The sequence below is a fragment of the Gymnodraco acuticeps genome, unplaced genomic scaffold (assembly GCF_902827175.1).
Source record: "Gymnodraco acuticeps unplaced genomic scaffold, fGymAcu1.1, whole genome shotgun sequence".
NCBI classification, from domain to species: domain Eukaryota; kingdom Metazoa; phylum Chordata; class Actinopteri; order Perciformes; family Bathydraconidae; genus Gymnodraco; species Gymnodraco acuticeps.
Window position 1 is genome coordinate 19044 of NW_022992178.1, and position 20096 is coordinate 39139.

The following is a 20096-nucleotide window of genomic DNA, read 5'->3' on the forward strand; positions in this document are numbered from 1 at the left end:
CCTTACATTCATAATGTCAGCGGGAGGGAGGGGGGGCGGCGCTGAGGAACAGCAGAGTTGCGAGAGCTGTCATCTTCCCTTTACAAGCTTCAAAAATATATTTATCGTGTGATTTTGGAAATACAAGTTTCTTATTCTGAAAGCCAAGACTTTGTTTATTTAAAATCAAACAAAACACCCGAACAACTATTTTTTTACGCAAATCCACGTTTATTTTGAAATGAGCCGTTGCGACTTCCGACTGATTTCGATAGAGCGGGTCACATATAATGCTAAATGGAAAGAAAGTAGGAACAAGTATTTAAAGAAGGAAAGACTGAAATCAAGGCCTCCCTAGACAGCCAAGATGTTTTGGAGAGGTATTCAAATGGATTTAAAATATCAATATGTATATCATTAAGGTATTATTTATAGGCCATATCACAAAGGCCTAATCGGACAACCTTCATGAAGTAGTAGATGACAATTAAATTGAAATGCTGTAACGTACCTTGTCCATTTTCAGTCTCTTCAGGTACGACGGGCTGTCGTAGCCTTTGGCCTGCCGCGCCTCCTGTAAGTGATTTATCATCCAAACATTCTTCCTCTGCTTGGCGAGATCTAGCGGCGTTTCGCCCTAAAAAAAAACAACACAATACGAGATTATGCATCGCAAAAAAACTCTACATTTCCAACCTTTCTTGTGCTACATTTCACTGACAGAGTGGTGCAGGAATGACTCCTAAAACAATGAAATAAGTTAACATTTAAGCAATTTTGGTTCCCTTATTTCGAAGTACATTTTTTTTTGTTAGATGCCTGAAATAAGGTCTGTGGTTCACACAAGCCGAAGAGATTTTAACGTTCTGTTCTGCGACATACAATACGTCAGTAAATACCCCACTGGTGAATTTAGAAAACGGCGGTTGCTAACAAGTGTCTAAATGTCATCATCGCACCCAACATTAGCCTCCTTTAGCTTAGCGGTGGTGACGTGAAGTCATGTGACCGTGCTGTAGTTCCTTTATAGCCCAACATTAGCCGCCTTTAGCTTAGCGGTGGTGACGTGAAGTCATGTGACCGTGCTGTAGTTCCTTTATAGCCCAACATTAGCCACCTTTAGCTTAGCGGTGGTGACGTGAAGTCATGTGACCGTGCTGTAGTTCCTTTATAGCGCAACATTAGCCACCTTTAGCTTAGCGGTGGTGTCGTGAAGTCATGTGACCGTGCTGTAGTTCTTTATAGCCCAACATTAGCCGCCTTTAGCTTAGCGGTGGTGACGTGAAGTCATGTGACCGTGCTGTAGTTCCTTTATAGCCCAACATTAGCCACCTTTAGCTTAGCGGTGGTGACGTGAAGTCATGTGACAGTGCTGTAGTTCCTTTATAGCCCAACATTAGCCACCTTTAGCTTAGCGGTGGTGACGTGAAGTCAGGTGACCGTGCTGTAGTTCCTTTATAGCCCAACATTAGCCACCTTTAGCTTAGCGGTGGTGACGTGAAGTCATGTGACAGTGCTGTAGTTCCTTTATAGCCCAACATTAGCCACCTTTAGCTTAGCGGTGGTGACGTGAAGTCATGTGACAGTGCTGTAGTTCCTTTATAGCCCAACATTAGCCACCTTTAGTTTAGCGGTGGTGACGTGAAGTCATGTGACCGTGCTGTAGTTCCTTTATAGCCCAACATTAGCTGCCTTTAGCTTAGCGGTGGTGACGTGAAGTCATGTGACCGAGCTGTAGTTCCTTTATAGCCCAACATTAGCCGCCTTTAGCTTAGCGGTGGTGACGTGAAGTCATGTGACCGTGCTGTAGTTCCTTTATAGCCCAACATTAGCCGCCTTTAGCTTAGCGGTGGTGACGTGAAGTCATGTGACCGAGCTGTAGTTCCTTTATAGCTCAACATTAGCTGCCTTTAGCTTAGCGGTGGTGACGTGAAGTCATGTGACCGAGCTGTAGTTCCTTTATAGCCCAACATTAGCCGCCTTTAGCTTAGCGGTGGTGACGTGAAGTCATGTGACCGTGCTGTAGTTCCTTTATAGCCCAACATTAGCTGCCTTTAGCTTAGCGGTGGTGACGTGAAGTAATGTGACCGAGCTGTAGTTCCTTTATTGCCCAACATTAGCTGCCTTTAGCTTAGCGGTGGTGACGTGAAGTAATGTGACCGTGCTGTAGTTCCTTTATAGTCCAACATTAGCCACCTTTAGCTTAGCGGTGGTGACGTGAAGTCATGTGACCGTGCTGTAGTTCCTTAATAGTTAGCTTTATACTTCAAAAACCATAAAGTGGTGTTAAGATGCGATGAAGCTTTTGTGATGCTAACTTTTTGGTCAGCCTACAAAAACACGTCATCATAGCACCTCGATAATAGTCTATAATATGGCAGTGAAGGATCAGAAAGACAGTGGATTGGTTACCTTGATGTTCTGTGCATCGACGTTAGCGTTAGCGTCCAGCAGCAGGCTGATGACCGTGGTGTTTCCAGCCAACACGGCCCAGTGCAGCGCCGTGTTCTTATGATATTTGTCGCCCAGATTGACCGACACGTTGAAGGTCAGCAGCAGCCGGGTGGGATCCACACTGTCAACAACAAATACAGTCAAGGCGAGAAACAGGATCACTACAATAAGACAACAACAACAACAGCAAACTCCCTTGAAATGTTTAAAACCAAATTAAAAACCTTTTTAATATGGCTTTTAATTTGGGTTAACTTTCAATTGTCACTAGTTTTTAATTCTCACCCTGTTGCTATTTGAACTACTGAATTTCCCCACAGGGATTAATAAAGGTCCATCTTATCCTATGTCAAAAGTGTGTCTGAATAAGAAATGTTAGTGCATAGGTGCAGAAAAATGCTTGAACCTTTCCATAATACACTGAGCAAAGGACACACACACACACACACACACACACACACACACACACACACACACACACACACACACACACACACACACACACACACACACACACACACACACACACACACACACACACACACACACACACACACACACACCACACACACACACACCACACACACACACACACACACACACACACACACACACACACACACACACACACACACACACACACACACACACACACACACACACACACACACACACACACACACACACACACACACACACACACACACACACACACCTGTGTGTCCTGTACGCCGCCCACATCAGAGGAGTCATGCCGTTCTGATCCATCATGTCTACATCCTGAAGGAGAGGAAACATAATATATTAGATTAATGAAGAAGAAGGGAGGTGGAAAATACAAGCAACACTATGGCTCCCCCTGATGGAGAGAACTGGTATAACAAGCTACACCCAAATTACACAAAATAAATTAAGATTATTTTTATTTTAGCAATTACTTACACTGTCTTAAATAATATCCTTGTGGACCAGAGTGAATATTCTAAAGATATCTTGTCAAATAAGCAAGTTCTGAATGGAAAAAGGACTATATTTGGTATTTTAAGTATGCTTTCTTTCTTTAACAGGAGCCTCTTCCTGGGGTCCACATGCTTACAATCACACACACTTATACATTCAATTAACCACGTAAACATATCCCGATCATGAAACAAAAACACAAAATGAAACACAATTCCTCAAGAATAAATGACATTAAATGATATGAACCATCCTGCGCTTTCACACATTTAGTTAATAGAAAACAGGGCATAGAATAAAATGATATGTTAGCTAAATAAACATATAGACCACGATATATTATGATCCAAAGGTGGTCTACCTGTCCTTTGGCGATGAGGTAAGCCACGATGGAGGTGTGTCCGAACTGAGCGGCCAGGTGAACGCAGCTGCATCCCTCTCCATCGATCAAAGAGGGGTCTGAGCTGTACTTCATGAGCTGGACCACCATGGAGAGGTGGCCCTGTCTGGGAGAAGAAGAGCACAGAACTAAGACTTCACATTACATCTTATTCCAGAAAATCACCACTCAGCATCAAAGACTTTATAATACATTTCAAAATCCACACTATGCTCAGTACCGAGTTGCTTTATGCCTTCTTTAAAATGCAGAATGGTTAACAGCTTGGTGAAAAGAGCAGAGTAACTAATGGCGCGTTTCCACTGCAGCGGGGTAGCCCCGTTTAAGCGTCCTCGCTCTGGCCTCGGGCTGCCTCGCTGGCCGGCCCAGGCCGTGGCGCATTTCCATTACAGTTTAGGACCTGGGGTAGCAACGCAGTGTAGGCGGGGCGATCGGCTTTGTTTTTGTTCACATTTCGAGTTGTTCCGTCGAGCTCCCGCTGGATTTGATCATCCCCAATGAGATGTAGGAACGTCGTCACCTCCTCGGTCGACCACGGTGTGCTTTTCTTATTAGACGTAGCCATTTTTGTAGCTCATCCGTTTACAAAATGCTGTTTATAAAAATGCTGCAAGCTTGCTTCTAGATATATATGCGACGCTAGGGATGAACTCGCGTGCGATCTTGTGACGATTCTCTCTGACCAATCAGCAGTCGAGAGTGTTGACGTCACTAGTTCAGCCCTTGCCCTGGTCTGAGGGAACCACGATTTTATGGGGCCGGAAAAAGTACCCGCTAGCCGGTACTAGGCTATATGGAAACGCCACCAAAAACCGGCCTGGACGGTTAAGGACGCTTAAACGGGGCTACCCGCTGCAGTGGAAACGCGCCATTAGTAATAACTTCATTATTTCAGAGGTCCAAAGGTCCGATTATTTACTCACGTTGCTATATTTGCATATGAAATGCTGCCTGACTCCCTGTTTGTTTTTGTCATTTTATGTTTGTCTCGCTGGTGATTTGTTACATGCTTTTACCGCATCCAGCATTTTTACAATGTATTTTCAAAATAACCTTTTATTATTTATTCTACAACCCATAAACATAAATTAATATACAGATTTTACCATATTTATTTTTGTAAAATAATGAACAATATGCACATTTCTACTTTAACTTAGTGTTATTCTGCTTGATTTGATCTTTTAATGGTCATTTTTTCTACAACTTCTTATTTTTACATTTGTTATTATCCTTTTTGATCACAAAACACAATTTTCCCGGAATAAAAAAAAGTGAATAAAAGTAAAAAAATATTTCTGCTATGTTAACGTCCCATTGGACAATAAAGCTTTTGAAAGCTGAGCAGCACTCCGGGGGGCTGTAAAGGTCAGTGGCAGGCGACTCAATTAATAATTCAGGACGCGTGGGAGAGCGGGTGTCATGTGACCCGTGCCTTTATGCAAGATACAGACAAAGAGGACAGAAAACAGCATCAAGTTAAAAAGGAGGCGCTGTGACCCATAAGCCGCTTTCACACCAAGTACTTTGCCGTACTTAGTTCCCAGCACTTAGTTCCCAGCACTTAGTTCCCAGCACTTAGTTCCCCATGGAGCTAAGAGCCGATCGCGTTCACACCAGAATAAGTTCCTGAGTGAGGATTAGGCAAATGAAGCCGCTGACGTCACTTCTTCTTCTTTGGGTTTACTGGCAGGCCGCAAACCACTTCACGGCGTATACTGCCACCCGGAGTCCCCGGCCGGAAGTCCCCGGAGTTGGGGACTGGCTTCCGAGTAAATCGCCAGAACGCCGACACCTCCTCATCTCCACCGCTCCCATGTTTTCTTTTGTGTTGCCATAAGTTAGTCTCTCTGCGTTGGTGCGCGGGGCTAATGCTAATAATGCTAATGGCAGCAAATACAATGGCGGTTTCACGACACTTTTCAGAGTTTTACGGGGCGTGGTTTGCAATTCGCCCAGCCAATCAGAAATGTGAACTTCTTTCTCCCCAGGATAGTCCCACCTCTCTAGCAGGGACTGAAAATGGGGTAAAAGTTCTCTGAACTAAGTTCTCTTTTTGGTGTGAACGCAAAACTATCGGAACTAAACGGGAAAAGTACTCCGGTGTGAAAGCGCCTATAGACTTTCAATATGAAGGAGTTACCTGGTGGCCCAGTGCAGAGGAGTGGAGTTCAGGTCTCCTCCCAGCTGATCCACTACGCCTCCCTTAGATATGTAGTACCTAAACAAACAAAAAGCCATCAGGTCAAACTTATATATGTCTTTCTGATAAATCTCATCTAGCTGTAGGCTGCATGGATAGATTACTGTATCCCAAGAACGAAACAAAGTATGCAAAGCCAAATCATTTCCCTCAAAACAAAATCCCCAAAGTTGCAGCATGTCTTTAAAAAAGGAGGAGAAACATACCTGCAATGAATTCAACAATGGATTTCACTTCAGAACATTATCAAGAAACAAATACTTACTAAAGTGATCCAGTTCAAGCTTCTCATATGTTAGGATTTCTCCGATGTATGTCATTGTTATGAATATATTTCCGCTAATATAACTGAAACATTTAATATAACCTCATGACTAAAACTAACTGTCATCTGATGGGTAACAGTACATCTAAAATATCTTCCAAAATAGCAAAACCATCCAACCACAAATCAGGTCTCTTTGGTTCCGTCACCACCAAACACTTGACATGATTGGACTCACTTGACCAGATCTATCCTGTTGTTGATGGCGGCCCAATGGAGAAGCGTTACGTTTTCTTTGTCTGGCTGCCGGACATCGAAGCCGGCCTCCACCAACTCCCTGCAGCGCTCGAAGATGCCGTACCTGAGGGAAGAAGAGCGATTAAAGTATCATCACACAACAAATATATGTGCGAACTAGGGAAGCCGCGATCGGGGTTTTTGGGGCCGATCGCCGGAATCAGTATCGGCCGATACCGATCGAGTGGGCGGGGCCTATGGGGATCTCCCATTTAAAGTGATGTTTAAAACTCAGTTAATGGGGCTCATTTTTATATAGCCCGTGAGTATCGTCTCATGCAGCTCACTGACCCGACAGTGAAGAATAAACTATGTATAACTAGTGTAGCTAGTTCCAGAGGTAGATCAAATAGCACAGTGTGTTAGGTCTAACTCTTAGTGTGTGTGTTGCTCCGCTCACCGGTCCGTCACAGCGGGCGGAGCTGCAGGATTTCTGCCTCACACACGTTGCATTCCGCTATTTTACTGTCTTTTTTACCGCTATCGAACAACGCCGACACACCGTCCTCGTCCGATCCACCACTCGCACACTTCATCGTTGTTGTAGTCCACAGGGAACCCGAAATGTTCCCACACGGCTGATTTAGAAGAAGCAGGTGGTTCTAGCTCCTGTGTTATCTGAAATCGCCAAACTAACTTTTCTTCTTCTTGTATTTTGTTCGTTTTGTTGTGTTTCTTCTTGTTCTTCATTTGTTGCTTAAGGGCGGCTGGCAAACAGCTTTTAGGCGCAATACCGCCCCCTGGATTATATATAGTGTAATGGATACGGCGTATTCGTCGTGTGACTGCATGTGCCGAACCGTGACGATACGGATACCGTTACACCCCGAGAGAGCACCGATTGATCGGCTGATAACGACCGGCGGCCGATCGGAGCATCCCGAGTGCAAACACTGATGAACACAGGGTTGAAAACATGACACTGACAGAATACACACTTACATACACAGACAACAAACTGGCTTTTAAACAGATATAAGCAACTACACAATGGCTGTCTTTAAGCTAAATCAAAACAACCAATATGTAGTTAAACGTCATTAAATGAAATGTGACGTCCCAGACAAAGCTTCTGTTTTCTCATGAGGAAGACATTTACAAATCCTCTCATAATTTCCTGAGCTTGTGGAATTACTTTACTTGTTGCATTGCAAAAATATGTGGTATCTTGATAACAGAAAAACACATCCATCATAAAGTAAACATGAGGAGTGATTCAAGACCCGTCTGCAACCGGCTGGCTGCACTTCCTCCATTACAGAAAGAACTGACTTACACAATATTGCTGATTTTTAGCTCTTATTTATGCAAGACCTAAATATATGTGTCCTCTGTGATGCAGTATGATTATTTAACAGCTGTTTTAGTGCCATTTGAAGAGTTTTAAGCATATGTTATCTAGGATTATAATGTATATATAATCTACCTAGAAGAACCCCATTTTTAGAGTGGATCTGAATCACAGACTAGCTACACATATGTTTCATTGAACTTAACATTGACAGTTAAACGGGGGGTTAAAAGAGCGTCGACCAATCAGAGGGTCCATAGTTAAGATGCTTAACCCCAAATTGCTCCCTTATCGTACTGTAGTCTATGTAAGTGGGTAAAGGCGTCAGATATCATGTAACGTAATAGAACATGTGCTGCATTCATGTGTTGATGGATAATAACCATAACTAGATGAAGAAATGGGAAGATTATGTCAACGTTCCCTAAAGTCAGAACAGCATCAAGGTGAAATACATCAAAATGTTGTTTCGACACACCGTCTGTTACACATTACAAACTAAAATCATGAATCATTTCTCGAGGTTACATCAAATCAAAAAGACGGACAAAGTCCACAACATATGTCCACTCACTGCGTGGCTTTGACGATGTCCCAGGTGCTGTAGTCGTCCACATGGTTCTTACGGCTGACTGTCTCAGTGTAGCCGTGGTTGTAATGACTCTGGGGTTTGATTTCCTGAAAGAAAAGAGATTTAGAGTAGGGCTGGGCGATTTGGCCTAAAAATAAAATCGCGATTTTTTTCTAACTAATGGACAATTTTCGATTTAAACCTCGATTTTTTTCTGTTTTTTTCTAAACAAACCAGACCAAGGCAAAATGTAAATACATATTTTCTTTGCAAAAAATGCGTAAAAGGAAGGTTTCTGCCCCATTACTTCTCTTCTTACTTCTATAAGAATAAAACACGGTGAGGTGTAAAATGTTTTAATATCATAAATGTTACGCATACCGTCAGTTTAAATGCTGTTTTATACTGAAAAACTAGAAGTTCTTGTGCACAACCAGTTTTATTCTGAAAATCCTTCATCTCCGGACGGTTAGCATTTAGCATGTGGCTAATATACCATTTACTATAGAGGTGAATTTAGTAGCGATATGACACGGAGTGTTGCTCACCGAAACCTACTGATTTCAACACTGCAACTATAGACGTCGAGATATTATTATTGCTGAATATTAAATGAAGGTACCGTTTATTTGAATACGTTTGTTTACAGACGTGGGTAGTAGTATGAGACAACATCCGGAACTACCGGAAAAGAAACCAGCCGTGAAGTATTTCCTGTATTTTTGGAGTATTGATTACAGCGTTTAAAATGTATTAAATGAAAAGTCATGAAAGAGATAAGGAGGAGAACAGGCGTGTTTAGTTATATATTTAATGTACAATGTCGGAGTCCTCTGTTATGCTCAACAACGAACATTGGAGACGTGGAGGGCCGGCTCCCAGCAGCGCCAACCGGCCCACAGCGAGCCAGCGGAGGAGATATATCAGCTGGAGCTCGCTCTCTTCCCTTCGCTCACGAGAGCTTTTTTAATTAAAGCACCATTTGAACCTTCTCAGAGACTCCATTTAGTCTCCTTTTAAAGCTTCTCTCCTGGACGCGAGAATAACGAGCACAGCAGATCGGGCAGAGCTGCAGATCGGGTAGTCACAGGCAATGTGGCTGAGTTTTGGGCGCGTTCTGGAAAGTGAGAGAGTAAGCTACTACGGAGTCCCTTAAAGCAAAACAAATCTGCGGAGTCTAGAAATGTTTTTAAATCGCGATTTTTTGGTAGGAAAGTAAAAATGCAAATTAATCGTGAAAACCGAAACAATCGCCCAGCCCTAATTTAGAGTCAATAAAGTTGTGCTGCTGCTATAAGATCATCATACCTCAAAATGCTACGACACACTATTGATATATTCATTGATAGACAGATAAAAAACGACTATTTTGATAAGCGGTTAATCGTTTCCGTACTTTTTAAAGCAAAAAGCCCCGAGAACTCTCGAGGAAATGTGTTTTTTGTAAGGGTATATCTGCATTGAATAGCTTAAGGTTTAAGAGTAGGTCAGACGAGAGGAAGTCAAGTAGGTTGGCAAGCGGTATAGTGATAAGGAAAACAGATTAGTTTCAGCCATAAATAGAGATGTATAGTCTCTGTGTATATAATCATATTGCCAAACGTTATACATTAGATAAGAGACGACATATTCAGTGTGACAATTAAACTCCTCAGATTTCAATCACATGTCAGGAAAAGGCCGAATTGTAAAGACTTACTACAAGGGTGTGATAGGAAATAAAAGCTTATGCAATCCCAGCGATATAAAAGATACACGCTAAACCAGGTCGGTTTCTACACCTGCACAGAGTGTAAAAAGGTGTGTTTGTTGACTCAATGTTGAAGCAATTTCTGCTGTGCCCGGTAAACGATGTTGAGAAATCATTATCTTTGGGGGGGGACATGTGTTGCAGCAGCACAAAACAAAACAGGCAGGATATTATTTACATCAAGTTTGCATGGAATGGGATACTCAATTAAATATAAATATAGAATGTACAGAGTGAATGTTATAAGTCCAGTAGAAGCTATGGAGAAGGGAGTTCTGTTGTGACAAGTTAAACAATTAGATACATTGGATTCATCCGGGGACAATAATCCTCCAAAGGTGAGGAGAGCAAAGCCACATTAAAGTACAAGATGGACAGGATTGAATAGACTACAGGTGATGGCCTTGCTCGAAAACACCTGAGCATTCAGTCCAGTAATTGATTATAGATTATTAGAAAGAGGGAAATACTGTTAGGGCTACAGTCAAATCCAAGGACAGGCTTGTTGCTGTTCCTGTTGAAGATCTAATCAGGAACACAGACGTGACGGCTGCAACACACACACACACACACACACACACACACACACACACACACACACACACACACACACACACACACACACACACACACACACACACACACACACACACACACACACACACACACACACACACACCACACACACACACACACACACACACACACACACACACACACACACACACACACACACACCACACACACACACACACAACACCACACACACAACACACACACACACACACACACACACTTATCCTAACCCTAATCCTAACCAACTCTTCACCCTAAAATGAATGATTGCCCTTATGGGGACCTCCATTTTGTCCCCATAAGGGAGGCGAGTCCCCACACGTGACTGTGTAAACAGATTTAGGTCCCCACAAGTATAGTAATGCTAGGCCACACACACACACACAGCCCCAGTGTGAGGACCCCAGGAAGAATAGCCAATGCTCATGCTAGTGCTAATGGGGATCCTAATAAAGAACAAGAACATTACAGTTCAAAATACTTGGTCCTATTACATGTCACTAGTTAGACGCTTTTTTCCAAAGCGACTTACATACACTCAGTACTGTGGGCAATCCCTCCGGAGCAATTTGGGGTGAAGTGTCTCAACGACATGCTGACTGCAGAGGCACTTGCTCCATCACACTGAGCCACAGTGAAAACTTTTCGTAAAAGTTTGAAAAATGCATTTACAGTCCTCTTTATACCTTCTTAAAACTGCTTCATATCAATAGTGGAGGTTCTGGTCATTTGTTAACGGGTGCGGTTAGATTTCCCTCGGCAAATAAGGAAGAAACGGTGCTCGTAATCTGAAAATGAACCGATCAAACTTCCTCACAAAAGAGAGATTAGTATTAAATGACAAAGTAGATGTCACAGTCTGGTTCTCCTTCCTGAGTGCAAACCAAACTCACAATGACACTGGTTTAAGATTCAGTGTGTCTTTCCAATAGCAGACCTTATGGACCACATTTTCCAATTTTGGGGTCACGTATGAACTACGATCCGACACCACAATATACAAAAATCTATCTATGGATGAAGCACCACTGATGTTCCATATTGGCTTTGACATCATGTGTAAACAGGAGTATTATATTTAGTTATTAAATCAAAAGAAAATGGCTACGAGATCTTCAAGACAATCACCTCACTATGTGCATTTAAACCTATTTTCTAAGTGAATTGGAGCACCTGTAAGCCTCCAAACCACTTCCTCAAAGTTCAAATAAATCTGAACTGCACACTGCCCAGTTATTGAGCAAGTCTGAAGTGTAACACAGGGCTTACTCTCTGCGAAACAACAAGCTGAACAGGTCTGCCGAGACAAAAGCAAGCCAAGTATCATTGACGCGACAAACTGTGGACGCTTCCTGATTAGATTACCAGCAAAAAAAAGTACCTGGTGATAACTGGCTTTATTCAATATGCAAAACCTACCTTTCCCCAGAGCAGTGACACGTATTTGTGCATACATGAAAAGAGCAGACACACACATGATGTAAAACAAAATAAGGGGTGAAGATACAGCCTCAGGTTAAGGGCTGAAACTCAAACATTTTTCAAGATTGTTCAGTCGATAAAAAGTCAGGAAACTGAAAAAAATACGCCCAAATCCACAAGATGTTCAATTTATTATGATATAAACCCAAGAAATCTGGATATCTCCATATTGGAAAGGCTGTAAACCACGTTTCCTGTCATTTTACATGCCTTAATGTTTAGTTGATTTGTAAAATAGTAGACGAGTATAAGTACGTGTTGAGTATTTAACATTTTCGCAGCTCTACTCAAGTTCATGATGAATATAATGCTAACGACAGCATACGATTGTCTTATTGAGTGAGCAGGTGATGCCCGCTGATTGGCTGCCTTCGACAGGCTGATTGGTCCACCTGAAGAGACAGGAGCATTTAAGCTGCAGCCACGCAGTTCCTCTGCCCTCTCTCTCGTCGACCTTTCCTACTCCCAACTTCTTAGGCGCTTTCACACCGGAGTACTTTTCCCAGTATAGTTCCGAAAATGTGCAAACTGTAGGAGCCGCATTTAAGTTTGTTTTGATTTATTTGGAACCTTTATTAATGCATTTTTCTGTTTCAGTGAGAGGTGTGCTTTGCTCAGGTGAAGGGGGCGGGGCTTTAAATTGGAGGTGCGGTGTGTGACGGGAGAGCAACAGGCAGCAGCAATACCGTCACGCAGACGCAACCTTATGCTTAGCAAAAACAGATTATTAGGATCTGCTGTTTCAGTTTATGTTACATATTGTTTTCGTATTTTGTTTTACTGGAAATAAACGTTGAAAAGCAACTGAAACGTCCAGTGGATTGTGTACTGCGAGTCTGACACTGCTCCCGAGGCCCAAGCTCTACATGTGGCCAAGAACAATAACTTTTGAGGTGAAGGTTACAAGACAAACTTTTGGGGATTTTGGCCACTACAAGAACCTTCCACCCGCTTTTCAGTTCCCATTTCTGATTGGCTGGGCGGATTGCAAACCACGCCCCGTAAAACTCAGAACTAAAGAGTCCTGATGAACTAAGTTCTGTAGAACTAAGTACGGCAAAGTACTTGGTGTGAAAGCGCCTCTCGACTGTTGTAGAAAACCTGATCTATTGTTCTGTGTGGTTCAATCTAACGATTACCGGTCCTTTTGTACTTTTTGGTATCTTTGCTAATTTAACCTGTCTTGCCCAGGAGCGACACCCTGTTCTTTTGTTCAAATCCTGTTTTCTCGTTAGGTTAGGTAATGTATGCCCAGGGTTATTTGTTTATGTGGGTTGTCTCGTCTCCTTTAAAAACAAACAGGTAATTAAAATGACCAAAGGCATTTTTGTGTCTCATTGTCCATTTCTTGGGAGTGGGGAGAGTGCAATTTTGTGCTGGGCCTAGGTTCCCCTGGACTTGGGCATAACAACAACAACAACAACAACGTATGTAAACTAGGGGGCCGATATTCCGCATTTGACCGATTATCGGTATCGGCCTTTTTTTTATAAATCAAATTGCCGATAAAACTTTGGCTCTGATGCGGCCGTTTCTCTGGCTGCAGTCACCGCTCTTGCCCCTTTCACACCAGCGCTTTTTCAGCTCCGGCTCGGAGCTGGAGCCTGAAAAGCGCCGGTTTTTCCTGTTCACACCGCAGCGGCGCCGGCTCTTAGCTCCGGAATCCGGTTCACTTCCAGCTCCAAAATATTGTCGGTCTAGAGGCAAGAGCTTCGGAGCTAAGAGGTGGCGTCGCTTACGTCTCTCTTACGTCGAGGCGTGCAGGAAACTAAACTGAACATGGGTCGACTGTCATGCCTGCCTACAAGCAGTAGTGCTTATAAACACACTTTATAAAGTCAGGCAACACTAACCGGGCTTCGTGTGATTCTGTTTATTTGTACCTTACTTTGACCATCCGTTCATTGTTATTGATCATTGTGGAGAGAGGCAGACGTTTTGTTTTGTATTGTAGCAGCTATCGGATGGAATCAATACATGGGCTGCACAGGTTGTCGTGTCCGACTATCACAAGCAGAATCATAATAAAAATACGCCGGTAAAATGTGCCTGTAGAAAACGGTTTAAGGGGAACTGGGGATATGTATCAGCTGCTTGTGTGAGTCGGACAGTGAATACTTTAGAGCGGCCGCGGCAGTGTGAGCTAACCGGGAGCTAACGGAGGAGAATAAACTCCTGTGGAAGAGCAGCCAACAGTGCAGCGGTCGGTAAATGCTGCAGAAACACATTAATAAACAATGAACCACGGCACCCTGGAGCAAAGTATAAGGTTGGAGAAGTCGTTATTCAATTTAATCTGGCTTCGTGTGATTAAAAGCAACACGATCATCGACCCGACGCAGTTCCCCGTTGTTGTGAGCGCCGTAACGCCGTTGGGGAGCAAATCAGCGATATAAACGGTGACGTCATGACGCAGCAGCGGCAGCACCAGTCGGGTGCTGGGCGGTGTGAACAGAGCGGGAGCAGAAAAGGGAAACCGGAGCTGAACCAGAAAAGCTCTAGCTCGGAGCTAGAAAGGGAAAAGCGCTGGTGTGAAAGCCGCATCTGTGTACACGAGCAATGTCCCGCCCACAGCGCTATCTGATAGGCTATTACTGAAGATTTTCCGGGCGGGAGCCAGAGAGGCGGGACCTTCTCAGGTTACAGGCAGGTGCGAAAGAACGCAGACACAGACTGAAGCAAGCAGCAGCGCTGAGCGGCAGAGCCATACATGTGTTAAACCGAAGTTCAATAAACATCCCTATCCCCTATGCTGAAGTTACAAAAACACCACGATCTTATGATCCAATTCTATCAGTTTCCCAGTTACACAGGAAGTCAGTCAGAGTTGGGGGTGCGTGCAGCGTCTCGCAGCGGAGTAACTGTGGTGCGGAGGGGGGGGGGGCTGCGAGTGGCGCCTCGCAGTTTTTCAGGTTGATATATGAAGCTCATTAGCTAGCCAACATGTATCCAGCAAATGTTTAGCAAAATATTAGAAGTGAGGCTACGAGACTAACGTTAGGTCTACTGTGATAGCCTCACTTTTAATAGTTTGCAAAACATTAGCTAGCACTAGTGTTTTGCAGTTGCGAGCAGCTTATTGGGATTTTATGCTAGATAGACAGATATAATAAATTAAGCATTATTGTTAGTTAAGCATGTCAGCCTGCAGCCCCACTTCTTGTCTCTCTCTTGGGCCCGTCCACACTACAGCGTCGACAGCTTCAATCTGCCCATTCACTTTGAACGGGGTGACGTCACGTTGCCGCTTTTTCTCGCCGAACTGAATTGTGGGTAGCAGAGCGGTCCGTCTCCGCCGTCAGAAGTTGAACAATTCTGACGCCGGAGTAGCCAGCGCCAGCCAATTAAATCCCGTTTCTGAAAATCTGACAGCTCAAGCCCTAGCCAATCAAACCACGTCTAAGCTGGGAGAGATATCCCGCCGTTCATTTCTATATTTCAAAAAAAGATGGAGGAGAAACTAATTATCGCCGTAGCAAATCACCCGGTTTTGTATGAGCAGACCCTCTTCACCTACCGGGATACAAACCGGAGGAACCAGGCATGGAGGGAGGTGGCAGAGACAGTGGGTGAAACTGGTAGGTTTTCGCCTGTTTGGGGAGTTATATATATATATATATATATTGCTCCCATAAAATCCCCGGGGGTTTTTGCTTTGTATGTCGGGGGCGGGAGATTCATGTGATTGGTTGTTGGTCGCGTTGCTCGAATAAAATCCCCAAGCTTCAGACACGCCCAGCTCCAAGCTTTTTTTGAAGCTGTAGTGTGGACGCTAAACTCATTGCAGATGGCTGCACTAAAGAAAAGGGCACAGAGAGGAAACCAGTTGTAAGATGTTTAAAAGTTAATTAAAGATAATATATGCTTAAATGCATTTCAAAGAAGTTGAGTTGTGTTGGAGTTTGTGTTATTCTACATTTTGACACCAAGATTTTCTGATTTGACTGCAAATGTATATCGGTTCCAAATATCGGTTATCGGTCTCCTTGATTACTAATAATCGGTATCGGTATCGGCCTTGAAAAAGCCATATCGGTCGATCCCTAATGTAAACTATCCTCATTTCAATGTCACAATGGAAGCAGAAATGATAAAGATAGGTATCGTGGGCTCAAATACCTCTACACATTAAAAGCTAGCTAGATTAAAAGTAGAATATCAAAAACATGTGTCACTGCCAGGTTAGCTTTTGTTATTAGCCAACACTGTTGACATGCTATTATTTCAACACTGACCTTTACTGGTTTTTTTTCTTTAAACAAATGGCTTTATTGTTCAGTCTAATAACATAACAAAACGTTCACAACGCCATAAAGGACATGGACGACTATGCTCAATGACATATTGACAGATATCAACTTCTGTGATACACCTGTAAATAACTGAAATATATACTTCCACCTTTTAATACTTTAATCACACTACTACACATGCTACGCTGTAAATACTGATACTGGATGTGTATTTTGTTCATTGCGAATCGTGTCATTTATACTTGAATATGTTATGCATGCTTTTCTATTGCTGTAACGATGTGCATTTCCTCTCTGTGGGACGAATAAGGCAGTGCAAAATATAACACTAGGACATTAATATGGATGTTCATTCCTTTTTACATGTGTAGCTGTTAATATTGACCTATTATTATGACCCATTACTAGACACCACAGATTAATAAACACATACACACTTGACCCTAACTCACATCACTGCAGATACACAGGCAACAACAGTGTTTAGCTACAGAACTAACGTGTTTTATTCTCTGTATTTAGTATAAAATAAGATAGGATATACTTTATTGGGACATTCTCGTCACAGCAGCATGTTGAAACAAGGCATTGCACCTCATTTGAAAATAAAAACAGTAGAAAATACACTATAAACCCATGAAAACACAAAATGAAGCAGAGCTAAAAAGTAAGATATATTCAAATGTACCATGATCTACAAATCTGTAGACTATCTGTCAAATGAAACACTATGGAGGGCCAAATTACAGCTAACAAAATGTAAAAGTAGGATGTTATTAACTTAAAGTGTGCAAGGAATAGCATAATGTTAGCTTATATCTATTATTGCTAGCTGATATGTCACTTTTGCTGTTACACTGTACCATTCATAATAAAGGGATACTGGTGCAGCTACACAAGCAGCAGCTCTGTTTAGCTACACAGCTAACGTCGTATGACTGCAAGGATGAAGCATTATTACCATTAATGTTTTATATAACACACTTAAACACACACGGTTTATAGTCCTTGTTCCTGCTGCAGAAAACACCACCTTGTTACCATAATACCAACATCTGCACAGCGTGTGTTTCTTGCTTTGCAGCAGAAGAAGGGCTTGCATTAGCATCGTTAGCATCGTTAGCTTCCTGCCAACCCCCCACCGGTGCTTTTTGCAGGGGGCATCGGGAGTTACCGAAAAAAGCACGGCTAAATCCCACAGTTACACACACACAGACGTGCTTTGAGTGTTTTGTAGGTGTGAATGTGTCCGTGTGAATGTGTGAAGTGTTAGTAACTCACCTCGGGATGGAGAATAGGGACGCAGCCAGCTTCTTTCTCATATTCCTCCATAGCTTCGGCCATCTTGGTGGTGATGTTCGCTGAGCATGATGGGAAACAAGAGGCTGTGTGGGGGAAACAAACAGAGGGGAGAGGAGCTGTCACTCAAACTCTGAGGAAGGACAGACCACAGTGACCCCCGGCTACTAATAATATAAAATATTAAGTATATTTACAAATATGCATTATTGCAAACTCTACATGTCAGATTTGCCTGCTTTATGTAACACACTTGTCATAATGGACAGGTGATGCGGAAATGGAAATATTTTACTAAGTGGTCACCCTTTTAATTTATTTGAATAGCTGGAAAATATACTTTATATATCTTTTGTTCAGGGTATAATGGACTTCTTATCGTCAGGTGGGAACAGAGTGACTAAGCACACCTTGTGCTTAAAAGGTTTGAAAGATATGAATTGTTAAATACAGAAACCTCCCCATTGTGGAGTTGGTTGGATATGTATAAGTCTCCCCACCTTAAAATCAAGTGTCTTCCTCCTGAAATGAGTTAACCTCTGACCCTAATTTTGAAAATGTCAGTACCACATTATTTTAACAGCACCCTCTTAGAAACTACATTTGAAAATGTGAAAACCAACCACCTTCTACCTTACTTAAAGATGGGTTTGTGGACAAAAGGGGTTCATAGTGCAGCTCAGCGCCTGGTTTATTTTGACGTAAGCAAAGTGTACCAGACCGGAAACAGTTAACAGGAAACGTGTGGTCTTACATCCTGTCTTTTTATCCGTACTGGCTACCATTACTACTTCATATCATGTTTAATACAAATTATAATATTTATACTATGTATGCCCTGCGTGTTTTAAACTTAAATGCCAGTGGAAAAACCTTCCCCTCCTCACTTGGATGCTTTAAGATCCATAACATTCATCTATTGTTGTTTATGTTGTTTGTTGTCTTTCATATTCAAACAATTCCTTCTCAGACAAATTAAATGGACAATAATCAGAGCGTTTTGCACAAAGATCCATGTGTACTAGTTAAAAATGCTAATACTGTTTTTTACTGCACTGTTAGTGTACAGTTGTATTATTATTCTGCTGCTCTGGCACACCAATTTCCTTCGGGATGAATACAGTCCTATCTTAACTTATCTTATCTAATATACTCTGCTATGTACACATAACATCTGACTTAATTCTATTAAAAAACGGAAAGCATGGACAACATTGCAGTTACTGATTTCTGCCTCTAGATGTTCTCCATGTCCCATCACACTCCACTAAAGCTAAACCTCCATCAGCCACAGGATGTCACCCTTTACCAAAGCATGCATGCACTGAAAACAGCTGTACAGTTTGTAAACCTACATGTGTTTATCTAATATTACAGGAACAAATCAAATGTAGAAGAACGTATATCACATGATCACACCACACACAAGCATAACATAACCATTTTACCACAACTTGCAGACATGTAGAGGCACACTAGACATGATATTGCTGTGATGTTACATAATCATTCATAAATTAACACAAATATCATTATAGCAACAGACCCAATCACGTGACACAGCTACATGACTTGAGTTATCTATGTTAGTAAATTGAATTTGACAGTGTTTGAGGCGAAAAGGGGACTCATCCTTTACATAAAGATACAGTTCATTCAAGACCACATCACATTTGGCGATGTGCTGTCCAGTCAGGCAGATCAGATGATCAGCAGAGGAGGAGGACGACTCTGTTGTTGCGTCAAGCCGCCATGTTTATACATCACAGACAGGAACTTGAGTGTTTGGCCTTCAAAATAAAGTCAGGAATGGAGCGTTGGTACAAAAGGGAAAAAGTACTACTACTAACAATTATATAATATTAACAATAATTATTAAATATAATAATATGCCTAACAGGAAGAATAACAGTGAGTTCATAAATAGCGTAAAATATTAAAATATACTTATAAAACGGACAAGTCAAATCAAGCAATCTGATTGGTGAGCGTATATCGTATATCACGGGTAGAATTGTAGTTACTTTTCATAACAAGTCATGTATCCCTCCTCGTCTGAGAAAAGCTACAACCATTACAACTGTTACATTACGTCCGTTACAAAACTAACTAACTAACAAAGCTTAAGATGGAAACATGTAAGCGATAATGACTTATTGACCGTTGTTAAGGACGCTCACATCTGCAGAAAGAAGTCAGGTCGATTTAACTGTATACCACGCCCCTTAACTGTGATATAATGACCATATACCACGCCCCTTAACTGTGATATAATGACCATATACCACGCCCCTTAACTGTGATATAATGACCATA

The 20096-nt window shown here is 42.2% G+C and overlaps 1 protein-coding gene across 2 annotated transcripts in view; it reads right to left on the reverse strand.

The window, feature by feature from the left end:
• Positions 1–17926, reverse strand: part of zdhhc17 (zinc finger DHHC-type palmitoyltransferase 17) — a 29731-nt gene extending 11805 nt beyond the window's left edge. The window contains exons 1-8 of one of the 2 annotated variants that reach the window (XM_034205018.1): positions 17763–17926; positions 8424–8527; positions 6500–6622; positions 5937–6014; positions 3755–3899; positions 3149–3213; positions 2392–2554; positions 491–616 (exon numbers count right to left, since the gene is read on the reverse strand). In XM_034205018.1, coding sequence (XP_034060909.1) covers positions 491–616; positions 2392–2554; positions 3149–3213; positions 3755–3899; positions 5937–6014; positions 6500–6622; positions 8424–8527; positions 17763–17825 — 867 coding nt within the window. In that variant the 5' untranslated portion in view covers positions 17826–17926. The remainder of the gene's footprint in view (positions 1–490; positions 617–2391; positions 2555–3148; positions 3214–3754; positions 3900–5936; positions 6015–6499; positions 6623–8423; positions 8528–17762) is intronic. The other variant, XM_034205019.1, reaches the window with a different exon arrangement.
• Positions 17927–20096: the final 2170 nt, after the last annotated feature.